This window comes from Sapajus apella, unplaced genomic scaffold (genome assembly GCF_009761245.1).
Source record: "Sapajus apella isolate SASKATOON/1434 unplaced genomic scaffold, GSC_monkey_1.0 scaffold118, whole genome shotgun sequence".
Taxonomy (NCBI): Eukaryota; Metazoa; Chordata; class Mammalia; order Primates; family Cebidae; genus Sapajus; species Sapajus apella.
Window position 1 is genome coordinate 4,728,968 of NW_022437058.1, and position 18,042 is coordinate 4,747,009.

The window sequence follows — 18,042 nt, forward strand, 5'->3', positions numbered from 1 at the left end:
CAGCAGGATGTAATGAAGAAAACACAGCCTTTAGAGGGAAAGTGAACTTAGGTCCACTATTAGCTGGTTGCATGGCATGCTGAGAAAGGTATGGTGAGGCTAAAATGAGACAGGGAGTGTGTGGTACTGAGCATCATGCCTGTTCAGGGGAGGTAGAAATGTGCACGCTGCTGAGGACAACACCCCCGGCGACAGGGAGACCCACTGTTGTCATTGATAATGACTTTTCTGGTCTCTGAGTACCAGAGTGTTATGTCTATGTTTACTTTGTCACTGTGTTCCAAAAAACAATTTTGTTTTCATCAGTGTAGAACAGTTTACTCAGAAACTGAAATTTAGAAAATAGGCTTTCAATTTCAAATAAGGTTGATTTCAGGAATTTTTGATGCCGTGGCTATCTGGTGAAACAATTTAGATTTGTGACTTCAAGGTTTGTAAGTTTTCTATTTTAATATTTTGAGTTGATTTGTAATTAGAAATAACTTGAGTTCTAGCTGCTGATGTCTTATGTTTTTATTATATCTAAATATTTGGGGAATCTTAGGGACATTTCCCCCAATTTCCTTAGCCACTCATCTGATTTATGAATCCTTAAATCTCTCTTCTCGTGATATCTCCCAGCTTATGATTTTCAACTTCAGAGGAAGTCCTAATAGTAAACAGCTTGTGCCCCAAACAGCCACAGGATGTCAGACAGCCACACTCAAACCATGTATGATTCTAATCATAGCACAGCTGCAAATTTTTGGGCACCCTGAAATGCTCTGTAGAGGGGTGCCGAGATGGGGCTAATTTCCCTTTCCTAATCCCATCATTTGGTTAGGTACCCCGATACATGTTTTTATACTACGCTATTTTTTCCCTTTATAGCATTTATCAAAACCATAATGATTTTCCCAAATCTTTAATGTCAGCAGGCGCCATCAGAGTAAGGACAAAAGCTATCCTAGGCTTCAGGGATCCTCCCACCTCAGCCTCTCAGAGTAACTGGGATAGCAGGTGTATATAATCACACCCGACTAACTGTTGTAATATGCGCCTGCAGTGATCTCAAGTGATCTGCCCACCTGGGCCTCCCAAAGTGCTGGGACTACAGGTGTGAGCCACTGCACCCAACTATTTTCTTTCTAAATTGTAAAAATTATTTATGGCCAGGTGCAGTGGCTCACACCTGTAATCCCAGCACTTTGGAAGGCTGAAGCAGGCAGATCATAAGATCAGGAGTTCAAGACCAGCCTGATCAACATAGTGAAACCCTGCCTCTACTAAAAAAATACAAAAAAAAAAAAAAAAATATTTTTATGAACAGGAAAAAGAGTTTTATTTAAGAAAAGGATGGCCCGGTGTGGTGGTTCACACCTATAATCCCAGCACTTTGGGAGGCTGAGGCAGGTGGATCACCTAAGATCAGGAGTTCGAGACCAGCCTGGTCAACATGGCAAAATCCCATCTCTACTAAAAATACAAAAATTAGCTAGGTGTGGTCACACACGCCTGTAATTCCAGCTACTTGGGAGGCTGAGGCAGGAAAATCGCTTGAACCTGTGAGGCAGACGTTGCAGTAAGCTAAGACTTTGCCACTGTACTCCAGGCTGGGTGGCAGAGTGAGATTCCATCTCAAAAAAAAAAAGAAAATACAAGCAAAGAATTTTATTTTAAATTTTATTTTTTAAAAATTTTATTTTTTATTTTAAATTTTAAAGTCAAACAATAATGTAAATAAAAAATATCCCTCAGCCTGAGTACATGAATGGTGCGCCCTTGTCTGTGTAGACACCTACTAGTCTTCTGGAACTGCTCCAGCTCCTCACTGCTCAGCTGCTTGATGGACGTCATCCCTGCCTTAAACGCTCCCTTCAGACGCTTCTCCAGGACCACGTTATCTGGTTCTGCCCTTAGCCGAATGCCATACTTGTTTTTATCTGTAGACAGTGTAACTTTTCGAACATTCAATTCCTATAGTTAGTGCACAAGAGGAAACAAAAATGAAAAATGAAAACATATGTTCACATAAAAACGTATGTCCACAGCAACATTATTCCCATCAGCCAGAAAGTAAGAACAGTTCAAATGTCCATCAACAGTGAATGGATAAAATAATACTGTAGACACATGCAATGAAATATTTAGCAATATGAAGGACTGAGCACTCATACATGCTACAACATAAATTAATGTAAAACATTATGCTAGCTGAAATATGCCAGACATAAAAATTACAAATTGTACGATTCCACTAATATGAAATGTCCAGAGAAGGCAAACCCAGAGATAGCAAATAGGTTCATGGATGCCGGGAAGTGGTCAGGTATCAAGGGGAAAATGGTGTGTGAATGCTAATGAACACTGGGTTTCTTTCTGGGATGATGAAAATGTTCTAAAACTGTGGTGATGGTTGTACAATTTTATAAATATGCTTAAAAACCAGTGACTTGTATGGTAAGAAAAAAATGTTTCTTATGAAGATCTACCGAGACAGTTGAGCATAACAGAAAAAGGACTCCAGAACCAGAAATATAAACTTCATCCCTCAGAGGTAACCTTTGTGCAAGCAATTTCAGAGTACCACAAAGTTAACTATCAACCAAGCAGAAGAATCAGTTAAACAGAAGACTTCATGCTTCAGTCATGCTACTGAGGATTAGTGATGCAGCAGGGATGGTGATGGCACAGTAGATGAGAAAATGAGATCTCATTGAGAACAACAGTTTGAAGCAAATAATATGGAATGTTTAGTTTTGCCATTATATTTAGCTACATTAGTTAACCTCATTTTAAGTGACTGAAGTAATTTATTTAAAATGTTTTCAGCTGGGCACGGTGGTGCACATCTGTAATCCTAGCACTTCAGGAGGCCGAGGTGGAAGGACTGCTTGAGCTCAGGAGTTAGAGACTGGACCGGGTAACATGGTCAAACCCCATCTGTACAAAAGCCTGTACTACTATGCCTAATCTCAGCTATCTGGGAGACAGGGGGGAGGACTGCCCGAGCCCAGGCGATGGAGGCTGTAGTGAGCCAAGATTATATCACTGCATTCCAGCCTGGGTGACAGAATGAGATCCCATCTCAAGAAAAACAAAAAAAGTTTCTATTTTATGCATAACCACAGGTACCATTTTCAGAATTTACAGTCTAATTTTCAGTTTCTAACAGTTCTCTGGAATTCTCAAGCGACTGAAAACCAAATATAGAAATTAATATTTTCTACAATAATGATTTTAAGTATTACCAGCGAAAAGAATAAATGAAATTTAAAAAATTTTTATTTTCTAGCATCACAAAGAAGATGAGGTAAAACATATTTGTTTTTAAAAAATCATGGAATAAAGAGGTTTAGAAAGCCAACTGACACTATAAACTTTGACCCCAAAACTCCACTTCTGGTTATGTACTGAATATCCATACAGTGATATATGCATATATGTACATACATAGCTTTTGTTTGTAATCAGAAACCTAAATTTCAAACAACAAGCGAGTAATTATATAAATTATGAAGCAGTCAGGAAGTGAGACTCCAGGAGAGATGGAGTGGAAAGAGGCTTACTACGCTAGTGCCTTGATTATTTATAACCAATGCGAGGGCACTTGTCTAATTTGGAGGAACAAAGTTTCTTTGGTAGTTATAAAAAAGTACTTCAGAAGGCCAGGCGAAGTGGGGCTCATGCCTGTAATCCCAGCACTTTGGGAGGCCAAGGCGAGCAAATTAGTTGAGATCAGGAGTTTTAAGACCAGACTGGCCAACATGGTGAAACTCCGCCTCTACTAAAAATACAAACGTTAGACGGGTGCGGTGGCAGAGCCTGCAGTCCCAGATACTCGGGAGGCTGAGGCAGGAGAATTGCTTGGACTTAGGAGGTGGAGGTTGTGGTAATGCACCACTGCACTCCAGCCTCGGTGACAGAGTGAGACTCTCACAAAAAAGAAAAAAAAAGAAAAACACTTCAACACAGAAGAGACGCAAATGAAGATGATAGGTGACAGGTTAAAAACTTCATTGATCTTGAAATATTTTTATATCAAGAATTATATCAGGGGGCCGGGCGCGGTGGCTCAAGCCTGTAATCCCAGCACTTTGGGAGGCCGAGGCGGGTGGATCACGAGGTCAAGAGATCGAGACCATCCTGGTCAACATGGTGAAACCCCGTCTCTACTAAAATACAAAAAATCAGCTGGGCATGGTGGTGCGTGCCTGTAATCCCAGCTACTCAGGAGGCTGAGGCAGAATTGCCTGAACCCAGGAGGCGGGAGTGCAAGGGAGCCAAATCCGCTCCCTTCAACCCCAGCCTGGGGAAAAAGAATAAAAACCCCGCTAAAAAAAAAAAAAAAAAAAAAAAAGAATTATATCAAATTTGTGCTGATTCCAAGCACAGTGTAAAATATGATGGATTGTTAAATTTTTTACGAATATACTAATAAAAATAAATTATACAGTCCATATGTACTTTATTGAAGATTATTCATCAAAATAATGTTCTCAAGGGAGGTCTATTTGTACTCAAAACAGACAAATTATCCATCTTACCTCAATGACATACTTCTCCAAAGACTTGATATCTTTAAGAGCTTCTGGATCTTGATGGATAACCACAATTTCTTTCAAAGGATACTAGGAGGAAAAGGGAGGGGAAAGGTCACTCAGCAGCCAGTCTCCTAAACTGCAGAAAAATGAATATTAAATGTTTATTTGAACCTCAAGCTCTAGACTAGTCAGGCTGGACTAGTACTAAGTCATTCACACCCTCACTGCAGAAAAGAAAAAAGGCCATTGCTGGAAGCTCTCTGTATTAAGAAAACACCCCAAAGACTTAAATATTTAGGTTGGTGCCATGTAAAATAGAAGTAGAATTTCAAACCTTTATGGGAATAGTTTTGTGGTCTCTGATCACTCGTCCAAGCTCGATCACAGACTGCATCCGAGATATTGCACTCTCTGTTTTCTTATCAATCAATTCTTCTCTGAGTGGTAGAGGTAGGAATATGAAAGAGATTAGATTTAAAAGGAAAATTCAAGACATTAGGCATGCTTACGTGAGGAAGAGGGTGAGGCTACAGAAGTGTGGCGAGGCCCTCCTGATGAGGCGCCGGGGGAAGGGCAGCGCAGTGCCCGCCTGGGGAACAGAGAAAGAGGCAGCAGCCTGAGCCTGCCTCAGCACCCGGCACCTCCCCAAGGGGCCCCCATGGGACATGCCCACACCCCACATGCTGCAGCTCTACAACGGGGTTCCATACCAAGCATCCCTGTTACCATGTACCAACGTGGGCCTCATCATGCAGCCTGACGAGGGGTTCATGTCAGCTGGGGGCTAGGGTGGGAGGCAGGGCACAAAGGGAGCTGGAACAGGGAAATGCCTCCTCTCCCGCACATGCTTGAGCAATGCTCCCTCCTTGACAAAGGTGAGGCTTATTTCTATTTGATTCCTACCGAACACGGGGCAGCATGAGGTAGTGGATGCTGAGTGTGTCCTTGTCTTGAACAGAAATAGGGTCAATCAGCACCTTTAGATTCTGGTACGTCAATTCGGTGAGAAAAGGCATGTAGGGAGCCTGTATGAAGACAAAGGACATCATGTCAGTCATATGCAGTCACCAACAACTGACCTCATTTTTACTGAGAAACAAGTAAACATGTTAGCAACACAGTAATATGCACCGAAATGGGCATGAGGTTATAAAACATGCCCTATGAATGAGAAATGGCCTCACAGCCCTGAAGCATAGCTGCAGGACTGTAGCCAGAAAAACCCAAAGCATCTCCAGAATTCTGAAGGATGTCTAAAACAGAAACAGGAGCACCTAATGATATATCGGCCAAGTCAGTATGCACAGAGGACTGACTGTCCCAAACCTCAGAAACCTCATCTGTAAACTGGGGAAAACACCCCCTGCTTCATAGGATGAAGGTGGTTAGATCAGGCATGGAGAGGATCAGGCACAGGACCTTGTACAAAGCAGATTTTCCTTCAGTTAAGGAATAAATAGGAGCCTTATAATATACGGAGTAGCAGAAACAGGATAAAAAGCAAGTTGGAAACTTTCCACTTTTATATTATTTAACTAATATTTGAACTGATAGGAACATATATCGAACAATTACTTGCCCGTTTTCCTCTCAATGCTAAGTCAAAGTATTTTTTATGATATATTTGCTAGGATAGGTATTAGCTAAAGAACTTCCCCATCATTCGCAATTATGCCAATCCATATATTAAGACGAGGTATGTCTTACTTCAAACTGTAGATCCTCCTTCTCAAGCCAAGGGCCCTGACATGCACTATACTAACAGAGATTGTAAGAAAAAATCTAGTGTTTCTTAGTCCTTACTTAACATGTATAAGATAATAAGATTTCTGAAAAGAAACTACAGCTATAAGCTGTTATAAAACGTCTATTTCTGTTTTTGGTGGAATAAAAGAGAACAGATATAAGAGGAGGACGCTGCAGCAAGTGGGTACCGAAGGCAGCACACAGGCCAAAGGGTACTAGAGAGAAGCCAACCATCTTACCATAAGTCTGCAAAGAGAGAGCAGAACACTAAACAAGGTTTCTAGGGCCATGACACAATCTTCCATCCCATTTTCACCCTAATGAATAAAAAGGAAACATAAACTGCTAAAATAAGTGTTTATCATAAAAAAAAACAAGTTGATTAAAAAGAGGCAACCCTCAATCAGCATGCAGCACACAGACAGGACACGAGGCAGAGTAAGAAGAAAGGGCCACCACCACAGGCTGTCTAGGGTGGCCCTGCAAGGCAGTGCAGGAAGCCTGGCCAGGATGTGCAGCTGCTGTCCCTCTAACCCCACCTGAGGCGAGCGGATAGGAAAGTAAAGCCTAACTGTAGGACCAAAAGGCTGAGGGCAGAATGGATCTACCCACAACAGACAGAAAGCTGCTAACTGAAAACTTAAAGTACCTTTATACAAGATCTTTTATGTTAAAAAAATATATACTGTGTATTAAAAAAACCTAATTCATTGCAGGAAAAACGAAGATAATGAAAAAATTTCAACCATGAATAAGTTATCCAGAGATAACTACTGTAAACATCTTAGCATATGTTCTAGATATGTGTGTGTGAGATACACCTGCACAAAAACGAAATTATAGTTGTGTTGCAGGGTTTTATTATTAATGCATTTTAAGCCATGACTGGCTGCGTGCGGCGGCTCATGCCTATAATACCAGTGCTTTGAGAGGCTGAGGTAGGTGGATCACATAAAGTCAGGAATTCAAGGCCAGCCTGGCCAACATGATAAAACCTGTCTCTACTAAAAATACAAAAATTAGCTAGGCGTGGTGGCACACACTTATAATTTCAGCTCCTCAGGGGACTGAGGCAGGAGAATCACTTGAACCCGGGAGGTAGAGGTTGCAGTGAGTCGAGATCCTGCCATTGCACTCCAGTCTGGGTGACAAGAGTGAAAATGTCTCAAAAAAAAAAAAAAAAAAAGACACGACTAATGGGTGGTGGGAGCCTTTACTGGGCCTACGGTAAAGCGACTTCGCTCTCCCTGTTATACATCATTGTTATTTATGTACCTTGCTTAAGTCCTGAGACCAGGACCTATGCTGTGCTCATCCTAAACCCCCAACAGCTACACAGTAGTTCTGTCCACAGCCAAATAACCAACTCCCTTGTGGTAAAAGGAAGGCGGTATCTCTCTCAATATTAAAGCCCTACCTGCCAATATTTTTATAAAATATTTGCATGATTTTATTTAGAATGTGAAGAGGTCTGCTCAGTTTAGTCATGCTTGTGCCCTGACATTCTCCCTCCAATATATGTACGTAATTGTGTTGTGAAAAAACATGCAAAATGACTTTTAGAACTTACAGATCCCTATGCCTCAAATGACAAATATAGTTAAAATGCAAGGTAAAAGGAGAAGAAAAGCATAGCTTCAAAAACTGAGAGCATCTGAAAATGTCCCTTTCCCTTTGGGCTATTCTCATATTTCTTCTACTCTCAAACTTCATGTGCTTTTTGCTTTTCTCAACGGCAGTCTGCACTTACCTTTAATCTTCTGCGGTTCATTCTAACATACCAATTGGTGAGAATATCTACAAACTTGACAAGGCGAGGCACCACAGTGTAAAGCCTATAAGCTAAAAGTAAGACAAGTCAATCAGGCAGCAAGGGAATAACAGGCACCTGGGGTGGGGAGAGGGCTGGATACAACAAAGAATGTGCAGCCTCTTCTACCCAAGGGCCCCCACTTACTAAGAACCAAAATGGAGCAATCATGTAACGACCATTTGTTGAGGATGTGCTACATGGCAGTCAAGGTGTTTCGAGATGCACACATAAAACCACCCTATGAGCCACATGTGAATTCCCACTGGTCAGTGAAAAAAGCCAAAAACTCCGACATGTGTGGATCAAAGTCCAAGGCTGCCCACTACACAAGTGTAGCAAATACCGTTTACAGGGAGTTGTGCAATTTGACGGCATCAACAATGCCCAACTCCTTTCTATTGTAGTACATTGTACTGCAACTAAAAGACATACAAAAAGCTCAAATCAGGTGCTAAAAGGCACAGTATAGGTCAGTGATTCTCAAACAAAAGCAATTTTGCCCTGCGGGGAACATGTGTCAGTGTTTTAAGAAACAGTTTGCTTGCCCCACTTGGCGGATAACGTGGTGCTAACGGAATCTAATGGGTAGACCCCAGAGATGATGCTCAACATCTTATAATGCACAGCACAGCCCCACCACAGAGGATAATCTGGCCCAAACTGTCCATAGTGCTGCACTTGAGAAACTGGCATTGGATATGAATAAAATGTAACTTGCTTTCTAAGTATTAAAACAGCCTAGTAAAAACAGCAAAAGAAGTAGTGAAAGTCTTGAGGAATCAGGAGGATTTGAAGGGTTCCCTGAGAAACTCAGAGGTCAGGTAGGAAAGAAAGGGTGTTCAGCCAGTCGTGTCTGAGGCAAGGCTTATTTTAGGGATTCTCATTCACCTCCCCTTTAAATTAATATTCTGTTGCATAAAAACAAACACCAAAAGAGCAACACTTAGAAACAAACACAGTTTATGATAATGAAAAGAATCCAGGGAATTTTAATGAGGCTTCTGGTCTAAGCTAAAGAGATGAGAAATTGCTACGGGCAGAGCTGCTCTCTGCTGCTGTTTACAAAGACCAGAACTCGGGTGCCAGAGGGCTGAGCCCCAGGCCAGAGTCATTAGCTGGTCACACTTTCCTCAACAGGTGATTTCAGTGACTGAGCTCTGTCTAAATGATTTCTAGGGTTCACACCACCTTTTACCTTCCAGGAAGCTAAGGTTTTCCATGTTCTGGTTTCAACTTTGAGTGAGTAAATGAACCCCACATGCAATGAATGAATTTACAACATATGGGGGCAGCGGCAGCAGCAGCAGCCACTACCCAGGACACCGCCACCCTGGGAACCAGGTCCTCTCACACCCACGGTGCTGCTGAGGGAGTGGAGGGCATGAAGATGACAGGCTGGCAGAGCTGGGACTTAAATATGACCCACACGACGTGGCTGCTGATCTCTAGTTTCCAGGCAGATGAGGCTCCAGTCAGGGTGCACACTCTCCAGACCCAGCTTCACCAGGTTATGGCAGCGGCTCCAAGCAACAATCCCCACATTTCCCACCCACTCCTACCACTCAGGAGGGAAAAGCAGACACAGCTGTGAGCAGTCTGGGCAGAGTGTGCTGGATTCCCAGTGCTGCCCTCCTCAGGGCAGAATCAGCCTCACACTCACTTCCATCTTCATCCATGTCCATCTGAGCAACAGCTGGACTGTCATGATCCTTCTACATATTTACAAGGTGGACAAATCCTTTAGGGTGGCTGGTTAACAGTGTTTTTGTGCTATGTGGGGTAGTACTGTCTTTTCCAGGGAGTGGCATGTGCCAGTATATAGGCTAATGGTGAATCCCAGGTCTGTGGCGGCCGCTGCTCTGCCCAACAGCAGCAGGATCTGCAGGGTCCTGTGAGGATGGATTTGCCTTGCCCTCTTTCGTCCTCACTGTGACCCAGGGCCTCTGCCTGCCCACTTTAACTGATTGTCTGAGGTGTCCCAGATGTCATACCTGGACCTATGGTTGTAACTATCTGAAACCCTGAGGAACTCAACATAATGTAGTTTTGAATCTCTATAAAATTACCTAACAAACTTACTGACGTTAGTTAATAGAAATCTAACAATATGTCCATTTCATTATTGCTCTTCTGACTTTTCTAATTTTTCTGGAAAAGATGGGGACTATTCAGTAATAGACCTAAAAATAAGTTATAAATGTAATAATAACAAGTATTATTTATTGAGTACCTATTATCTCCCAGCTACTTTATGTAAATCATCTCTACTTAAACCTTACGAACAGTACTGGGCATTTTGCAGATAAAGACACTGAAGGTCAAGATAGAATGAATGAGTAGCATCTGATGGCACAATGGGGTGATTACAGTCAACAATAATTTCTTGTACATTTAAAAACAACGAAAAGGATATAATTGGGATGTTTAAAGATACAATAAATGCTTGAGGTGATGGATATCACATTTACCCTGATGTGATTATTACACATTGTATGCCTGTCTAAAAATATCTCATATAACCCATAAATATATATATATATATATTTATGTACCCATAAAAATTAAAAAAAAAAAAAAGAAAGAAAAAAAAGAAACTGATGGTCAGACTTTAAGCAACTCTCTGGATTGGGAATAAGTGGTAGAGCTGGGCTTTGAACCCACAGCTATCGAACTCCAAAGCTCTTCTGTGGAGGGTTGAGCTCGCCAGGACACCCCCTAAGGACAGAATTGCTCAGTGCTTTTTTCTTTTTTTTTAAGATGGAGTTTCACTCTTGTCACCCAGTTAGTGGTGCAATCTCGATTCACTGCAGCCTCCGCCTCCCAGGTTCAAGTGATTCTCCTGCCTCAGCCTCCTGAGTAGCTGGGATTACACGTGCCCGCCTACATGGCAAGCTAACTTTTTCTTTAATATATTTTTAGTAGAGACCGGGTTTCACCAATGTTGGCCAGGCTGGTCTGGAATGCCTGACCTCAGGTGATCTGCCTGCCTCAGCCTCCCAAAATGCTGGGGATTACAGGTGTGAGCCACCAAGCCAGGTCAGAATTCCCCAGGGTCTTGAAACAAAGACATCCCAACAATGAACAAGCCTTAACAAAACTACATTTGAGAGGTGAAAGGAGGTAATTATTTAATTTTCTGTATCTCTCAATATTTCCACTGTGTTTATTTTATTTTTTTTTTTTTTGAGACGGAGTTTCACTCATGTTACCCAGGTTGGAGTGCAATGGCGCGATCTCGGCTCACTGCAACCTCCACCTCCTGGGTTCAGGCAATTCTCCTGCCTCAGCCTCCTGAGTAGCTGGGATTACAGACACACACCACCATGCCCAGCTAATTTTTTGTATTTTTAGTAGAGACGGGGTTTCACCATGTTGACCAGGATGGTCTCGATCTCTTGACCTTGTGATCCACCCGCCTCGGCCTCCCAAAGTGCTGGGATTACAGGCTTGAGCCACCGCGCCCGGCCTCCACTGTGTTTATAGATAGATACATACCAAAAGGGCAGTTACAAAGACAGTAGTAGTTCTGGGAGGACAGACCAAGAGAGACTCACCTGCCATTTCAGTCTCAAAGAAGCCAATGAGGGGCTGCATGAAGGACAGGATCCACTGGTCCGTAATGTTGGGGCTTTTTCTAACTGTGTTCTCATTGTAGGGAAATTCTATTTCTTCTTCCTAGGAATGAACAATCAGTGAAACACTTGCACATTGGGGTAAGTTACTATAAGGAAATAAACTTTTAATATCACTTAAACAAACAGATAAAAAATATCCCAAACCCTGCTGGCAATGTGAATTTCTGATTTTCAGCAATATTTTCAAGATAAGCACCAATGTAGGACATTAAGTCCTCAATTATGTTTTTGAGTGAACCGAAGAGAGTTTAGGAAAACATTACTTCTCTGCACCAAACAGTAATTACGAATTGAGAGATATTCTAAAACCCTGTCAGAAAGTGCAGGGTTTAATTACTTTAAACCTCAGGAAGGAAGGACAGTAAAACTGTCTAGGACTGAACGATTGTCCGCAAACTGAAAATGAGTACTGAGAAGTAACTGCCATGCTAAAGCTGTTCATTTTACCTAGAATGTTCTATCCCACTCTTTGCAAAATCCTCCTTGATCTTAAGTCCCTGCTCCACACACAGAACTCATGTCCTGCTTTGCTTCTCTGGCAGTACCACAACCAGGCTCTAGCATAGATATATTAGCTCTAGCATAGATATATCGCACATGGCTCTGTAGGTACAAAATTAAAATAAATGATGAAAGAAAATTCAAATACCAACAAGACAGGGAACCTAGAAAGGAAGAAAGGCAGAGGCAATCTGCATCTAGCCTGGGGAAGGCTTGGACAGCTCGACAACACCCAACAGAGGTCCTCTTCCCCAAACAGACCTCTAGGTTTAAAAATGCCTTTATTATCTAGAAAACTATTTGGGGAGTTGAAGATCAACAAGCATACCAACATAACACCCAAATTATAACAGAGATGTGTTGTTAAAAACCTAACTATAAACCAAATCTAAGAATTCTAATAGCATAGGAGATGCTTACATAAAAAACAATAAATACACACAAGGAAAAGCACTGGTTTGTACCTGAGCGCATCAGCACCATACTTCTGGATAACGGAAACTGGATCTGGGTAATTCTTTTTCTGTTTGCTCATTTTTTGACCATCACTTGTAAAACAAAAGGGAGATGCCAATTAAGTCAATGTCACAGATGATCTTGATATAAGGATACAAAGTATTTGCAAAATACAAAAGGAATACAAAAAAGGAAATGGGAAGGAGTAACTCAGAAGTTAGTGTTAACAGGCCAGTCACAGTGGCTCATGCCTATTATCCCAGCACTTTGGGAGGCTGAGGCAGGCAGATCACCTAAAGTCAGGAGTTCGAGACCAGCCTGGCCAACATGGTGAAACCCCATCTTTTACTAAAAACACAAAAATTAGCTGCATGTGGTGGTGCACACCTGTAATCCCCACTACTGGGGATGTTGTTTTGGTAGGTTTACCATGATTTTGCTTGAATCGCTCTCCATCAATCTTCTCAGCTAAGATCGAAGCGAGCTGCACGGCGGAAGAGGGCTGCACGTAAGAAGGCAGCTCTGTCTCAGAGGACAAAAGGCCTGGGAGCACCCAGACAGGCAGGCACTGCGTGGAGGTCGCTCCTCTCCCAGGATTCTGACATGCACGGAGGTGCATGGAAATGGGAACAAGACACTGGTGGAGAGCATCCTGGCGTGTCTCAGAATGGACATGGGTAGTGGATTCCTAACTCCTGGAGAAACCAGAGCTCTAGGAATTGTAGGCCGCTTTATGTTAGGAAAGAAAAAGATGGTGTTCTGTCCTCCTGTCCCTTACATCTGGGCCTACTGCTACTAAGCCTGGAAGCTGAGAAGGGTAAAATGGCGACTCCAGACGTCACGGCATCAAATCAGACTATTTCTTTTTTTTGCAACGGTTGTGTTTAGTGGTGAAGCCAAGAGTCACACTTCAGTCTTGTTACTGCAAGTTCTCACTCTCACAGGGAGACTTAACAATAATGACTTAATATGTTAAACTTTTCTGGGAAGACTTACTAGATAAAGTTCGAGATCCCAGTGAGTGGTGAATAATACAGATAAAGGACAAACAGATTTTTTGTAAAAGTATACTCTAAATATCATATGAATCACAATTACAATAAAAACTAATTTACTGCTTATCTTGAATTCAAATTCCGCTTGGCATTCCTTATTCATACTTGCTAAATCCGGCCACTCTTCTTCCATGCATTTTTAATTTTAAAAAACAGTACAACATCTGATTCTAGCAATATACCTATAGAAATAAAGACAGGAACCACATTACTACTGAGACAAACACAGTCGCTGCAAGTATCAGAGTACTGGAACATATTAATATATCAACCTTCACCCAAAAAAACCTGAAAGAATTTGCAGACAGCAAAAATAGCTTTTGCTGTCCTTTTGTTTGTATAATATATCTCTGGAAAGATGAAAAAGAATCAGAACACCCATTTGTTACAGGAAAGAAAATGTTGTGGATAGGAAAAAAGTGGGAGGAAGACTGGTCACTGCCTACTCCACTGTGCACAATTTGAATCTGGAACCATGCAAAAGTATTGCTTGGTTAAATTAAAATCATTGAAAAGATAAAATATAAACATTTAATACCAGCACAATATGCTGGGAAACAAAATGAAAGGCTTTCTGGCCGCAAAGCCGCTCTTTCCCAGACTGAGGCTTTCTAGTAAAGGCTTTCTGCCTGAACCAGGCAGACGACCCAGACGTGGATCGTCTGACAAACACAAGGGTTCTTAGAAAGTGTTCTAAATTGTGTTTAGGAAGTGCAGCCCCTGTTGAGGTTCATCAAGAGTAGGAAAGAGCCCAAGTGGGAAGCAGCATGGGTTGAGGGGCACAAAAGCAGGTCTGTTGACAAAGATTGGAAGTAAAGGGGACATCAGGTTGAAGCTTTGTGCTGTGAGTCAGAAGAACAATTTAAAAGTTGCCTAAAGAGGTGCACACAGTCTGTGCTGCTGCCGTCCAGCTGGAAGGGAACCTGTTCTTGCCTATTGGCTGGAGCCCTTCACAGAATGTCCCCCACCCCTACCAGTACCTGCTGCACTGCCCCTCCCCCTCTGCAGAATGTCTGGGGTCCTATGTTCTAAACCTATTTACTTTCAAATTTTCCCTGATCCACCTGAACTCAGGAGAGTCTGTTGAGGCAGGTCACTCTCTGGGCCCTACCCGTGACTTTTGTCATTGTGGAAACTGTCAGACAGTGGTGATCAGCATCCATCCTGAGGAAATGGCTTCAAATGAAGGTGAGTCTGTAGGGAAAGGGGCATTATCCAAGTCTCTGCCATGTTTCAAATCCTTGGGAATTCAAATTTCACACTGCCCCGGGGACAGTTGATAGGGCTGATGTTGAGGAGGGAGGGAGCACTGGATGTCCCCAAAGACATCACACCTGGGGAGGGCCATGGCACCCTGAGTCTGTGGTTATGGGGGATGGCTCCTTAGAGGTGGACCAAGGTGCCTGGGGGAATACACCATGTAGTGGAAAGGATGTATTGATTCTTTCTAGAGGGGGACAGGTCATGTCACTGTGTAGGGAGTGGTGCGATTGTGTTGTGCTGGTGGCCCAGAGAGGATGACAGGCAAGTCTGAGCCCTGTTTTGTGTCTTCAGGCTCCTGGAAGGTGTCCTTCCATAGTGTTCAGAGGGATTTGGACTGGACTTTTCTGGATCTTAGGGAGGAGTGGGGAGAAGTGGTCTCAGCCAGAAAACTGTTGGGTAGGTTGGCTGTGACAGAGCATCCAGTGACAGCCTCTGGGTGGGCGAGGCTGGGGGTCCTGTAACTGCCGCAGCCTCTCAGCTCCCTCCCCAGAGGTGGCTTCTCTGTCAGTTCAGGTGGCTGTTGGCTCTGATTTAACAGGGGTGGGGGCAGTTGGGGAAGTTCAGGCAACACGGCCTGGGCTTCCCAGGTTGTTCTGAATTGTTCGTCGTTTTGTGGAAACTCAGGTCTTCAGACCCACTTCCTCTTGTCTGCTAGCTCATGGCCTGTCCTCTGCACTTTGTGTTACTGTGGAGATGAAGGATTTGCTTCTATTCCATGTCTACTGCCTCATGAACAGGGGGCAGGTGTGGACTCTTGCGGGTTCTCAGTGGAAGGGTCTGGAAAGGTGGTTTCCTTTTCAGTAGAGGAAGGAGAGTAGCGCACAAATAGGAAGATGGTCCTCTTATCATTATTATTCAAGTTAGGGTGTGTGTCCTGACTGATGAGGTGCACGTGCTGTATCCCTATTCCCCTTGACTGGAGACTGCATGAGGTCCTAGTGAACAGGGATGAGCTCCAGACAACTACACCCCACCTGGCCTGTGGCCCAAGAACCTCTGGTTCTTAGTTGGTCGCTATATTCAGTTACTGGGAGCTCAAAGGCAAAGGACCAGAGATGGGCTCGCTGTCCCACGACCTACTGTAACATGACCAGCAGCTGTGAAAATCCCCGGACACCTCCCCTGACAGCCCCACTGCTCACCGCTGGCTGGCTGTGCTCTAATCGTGTGCCGCTGTTGCTGGCTGAGCAATGACAGTACCTCAGGGAACTCCACCACTGCTTCTCAGACCTGCTCCCTGGGAACAGAGCTTCCTGAGTGGCAGCTAAGACCTCTGAGTACTGAGGAAAGTGTTGCCTGACTCTGACCCTTGTTTAGCGCTAGCTGTGCACGGTTCGAGGACAATCAGCTGCATGCTGGGCGTGACGTGTCTGGGTTATCTTCAGGGTTCACAGGGCGCTGGCTTGGGAGAGATTTCCATCCAGTGGTTTCCTTCCTTCCTTCCTTCCTTCCTTCCTTCCTTCCTTCCTTCCTTCCTCCATCATTTCTTTTTCTTTCTTTATTTTCTCTTTCTTTCCTTTCTTTCTTTTCTTTCTCTCTTTCTTTCTTTCTTTTGTGACAGAGTGTTGCTCTGTCACCTGGGCTAGAACGCAGTGGTGCAATCTTGGCTCACTGCTGTCTCTGCCTCCTGGGTTCAAGCAATTCTCCTGCCTCAGCCTCCTGAGTAGCTGGGATTACAGGTGTGCACCACCACATTCAGCTTATGCATTTTAGTAGAGACATGGTTTCACCACATTGACCAAGCTGGTCTTGAACTCCTGACCTCAGGTGATCCGCCAGCCTCTGCCGCCCAAAGTGCTGGCATTACAGGCGTGAACCACCACGCCCGGTCCATTCAGTGGTTTTCTTTTGTTGTGCTGAGCTAGGAAAGAAAGGGGTGTACGAGAGCTTCAGGAAAAGGAAGACTGAAGAGGAGATGGGGCCATAATATTAGGAACCTTCTGGCTTCCTGGAGGCCTTCTGAGTGCAGAGCACTGCCCTGGGGGAGGCCCCTCACCTGCTGCTGAGCATGCTGAGGGACACCAAGCCGGCGAGAGATTCATCCCTGACCCATGGCTTGGGAGATGCCTGTAAGGCTGGCAGGGTGTGCCAGGGACGCCCGAGGGAGACCCTCAGAGGCAGCGAAGGCTTGGCTGTTGCTTCCTGGCAGACAGGCGTCAGGGAGTCTAGTGGAGCCGTGGCCAGGCTCTCTAGTGAGGCGACCCTCCTGTGGAGGAACAGAGCATCCGATGCACACTCAGGGACACTTGCAAGCTGCAGAGTTTCCCTGTCACACTCCGTCAACTGTAGGACACCCCTCTGATTCCCAGTGACTACTGCAGACCTGGAGACCTCAGCTCATTCACCTCTTTCCTTCGTCTCCACAGCATACCCAGTGCTGGGACCAGACGTGACCGAGAACGCTGGCGCCTCCATGCCAGTGTTCACGGCTCTGCCCTTCGCCACACCTGCTCCCGGCCCAGCACACGGGCCGCCCCTCAGGACTGCAGTGGTTCCTCCAGGTGGCCCTCCGGTGCTGTCTGCCTTCCCCAGGACCCCTCTGGTGGCAGGACAGGATGGCCGTGCCCTGAATTGGGCTGGGGCTTCCAACATCCTTGTCCAGATGACGACAGAAGTGGGGCCTGTGAAGGCCCCTCAGGCACAGACCTTGGTCCTAACTCAGGCCCCCCTCGTCTGGCAGGCGCCAGGCGCCATCTGCAGGGGCGTCGCATGTCCACCTCCTCGACCCCTGGCAGCTACCCCTGTGGTGCCCACTATGGCTGCCCAGGTCGTTAGGGGCACCCAGGCCTGCGAGGGAGGCTGGTCCCACGGCCTTCCTCCTCCAGCACCACCGGCTCCCCAGCCAGCCCCCATCGTGGCCCCAGGAAACACTGGTCCATGGCCACAAGGGGCTCATAGAGAGGGCAGCCAGGCTCCCTCCCAGGCCAAGGCCCCCACGGACGACTCCTGCAACCCCAAGAGCGTGTATGAGAACTTCCGACTGTGGCAGCACTACAAGCCCCTGGCCCGGAGGCACCTTCCCCAGAGTCCGGACACGGAAGCGCTTTCCT

General features: G+C 44.6%; 1 protein-coding gene and 1 pseudogene across 13 annotated transcripts in view; one reads left to right on the forward strand and one right to left on the reverse strand.

Annotated features, from left to right (window-relative positions):
• Positions 1-18,042, reverse strand: part of LOC116538242 (isoleucine--tRNA ligase, cytoplasmic-like) — a 60,209-nt gene that overhangs the window by 22,166 nt on the left and 20,001 nt on the right. For 5 of the 13 annotated variants that reach the window (XR_004263573.1, XR_004263572.1, XR_004263571.1 and 2 more), the window contains exons 2-10: positions 12,683-12,766; positions 12,237-12,320; positions 11,637-11,757; positions 8,020-8,111; positions 6,509-6,586; positions 5,427-5,548; positions 4,858-4,981; positions 4,527-4,610; positions 1,782-1,956 (exon numbers count right to left, since the gene is read on the reverse strand). Coding sequence is in view for 9 of the 13 variants with exons in the window: in XM_032260520.1 (XP_032116411.1) it covers positions 1,782-1,956; positions 4,527-4,610; positions 4,858-4,981; positions 5,427-5,548; positions 6,509-6,586; positions 8,020-8,111; positions 11,637-11,757; positions 12,237-12,281 (841 nt within the window). In the remaining 4 variants the exon portion in view is untranslated. Of the gene's footprint in view, positions 1-1,781; positions 1,957-4,526; positions 4,611-4,857; positions 4,982-5,426; positions 5,549-6,508; positions 6,587-8,019; positions 8,112-11,636; positions 11,758-12,183; positions 12,321-12,682; positions 12,767-18,042 lie in introns of those variants that run through there. The other 8 variants (XM_032260523.1, XM_032260521.1, XM_032260522.1 and 5 more) reach the window with 8 other exon arrangements.
• Positions 17,001-18,042, forward strand: part of LOC116538279 — a 22,343-nt pseudogene continuing 21,301 nt past the window's right edge.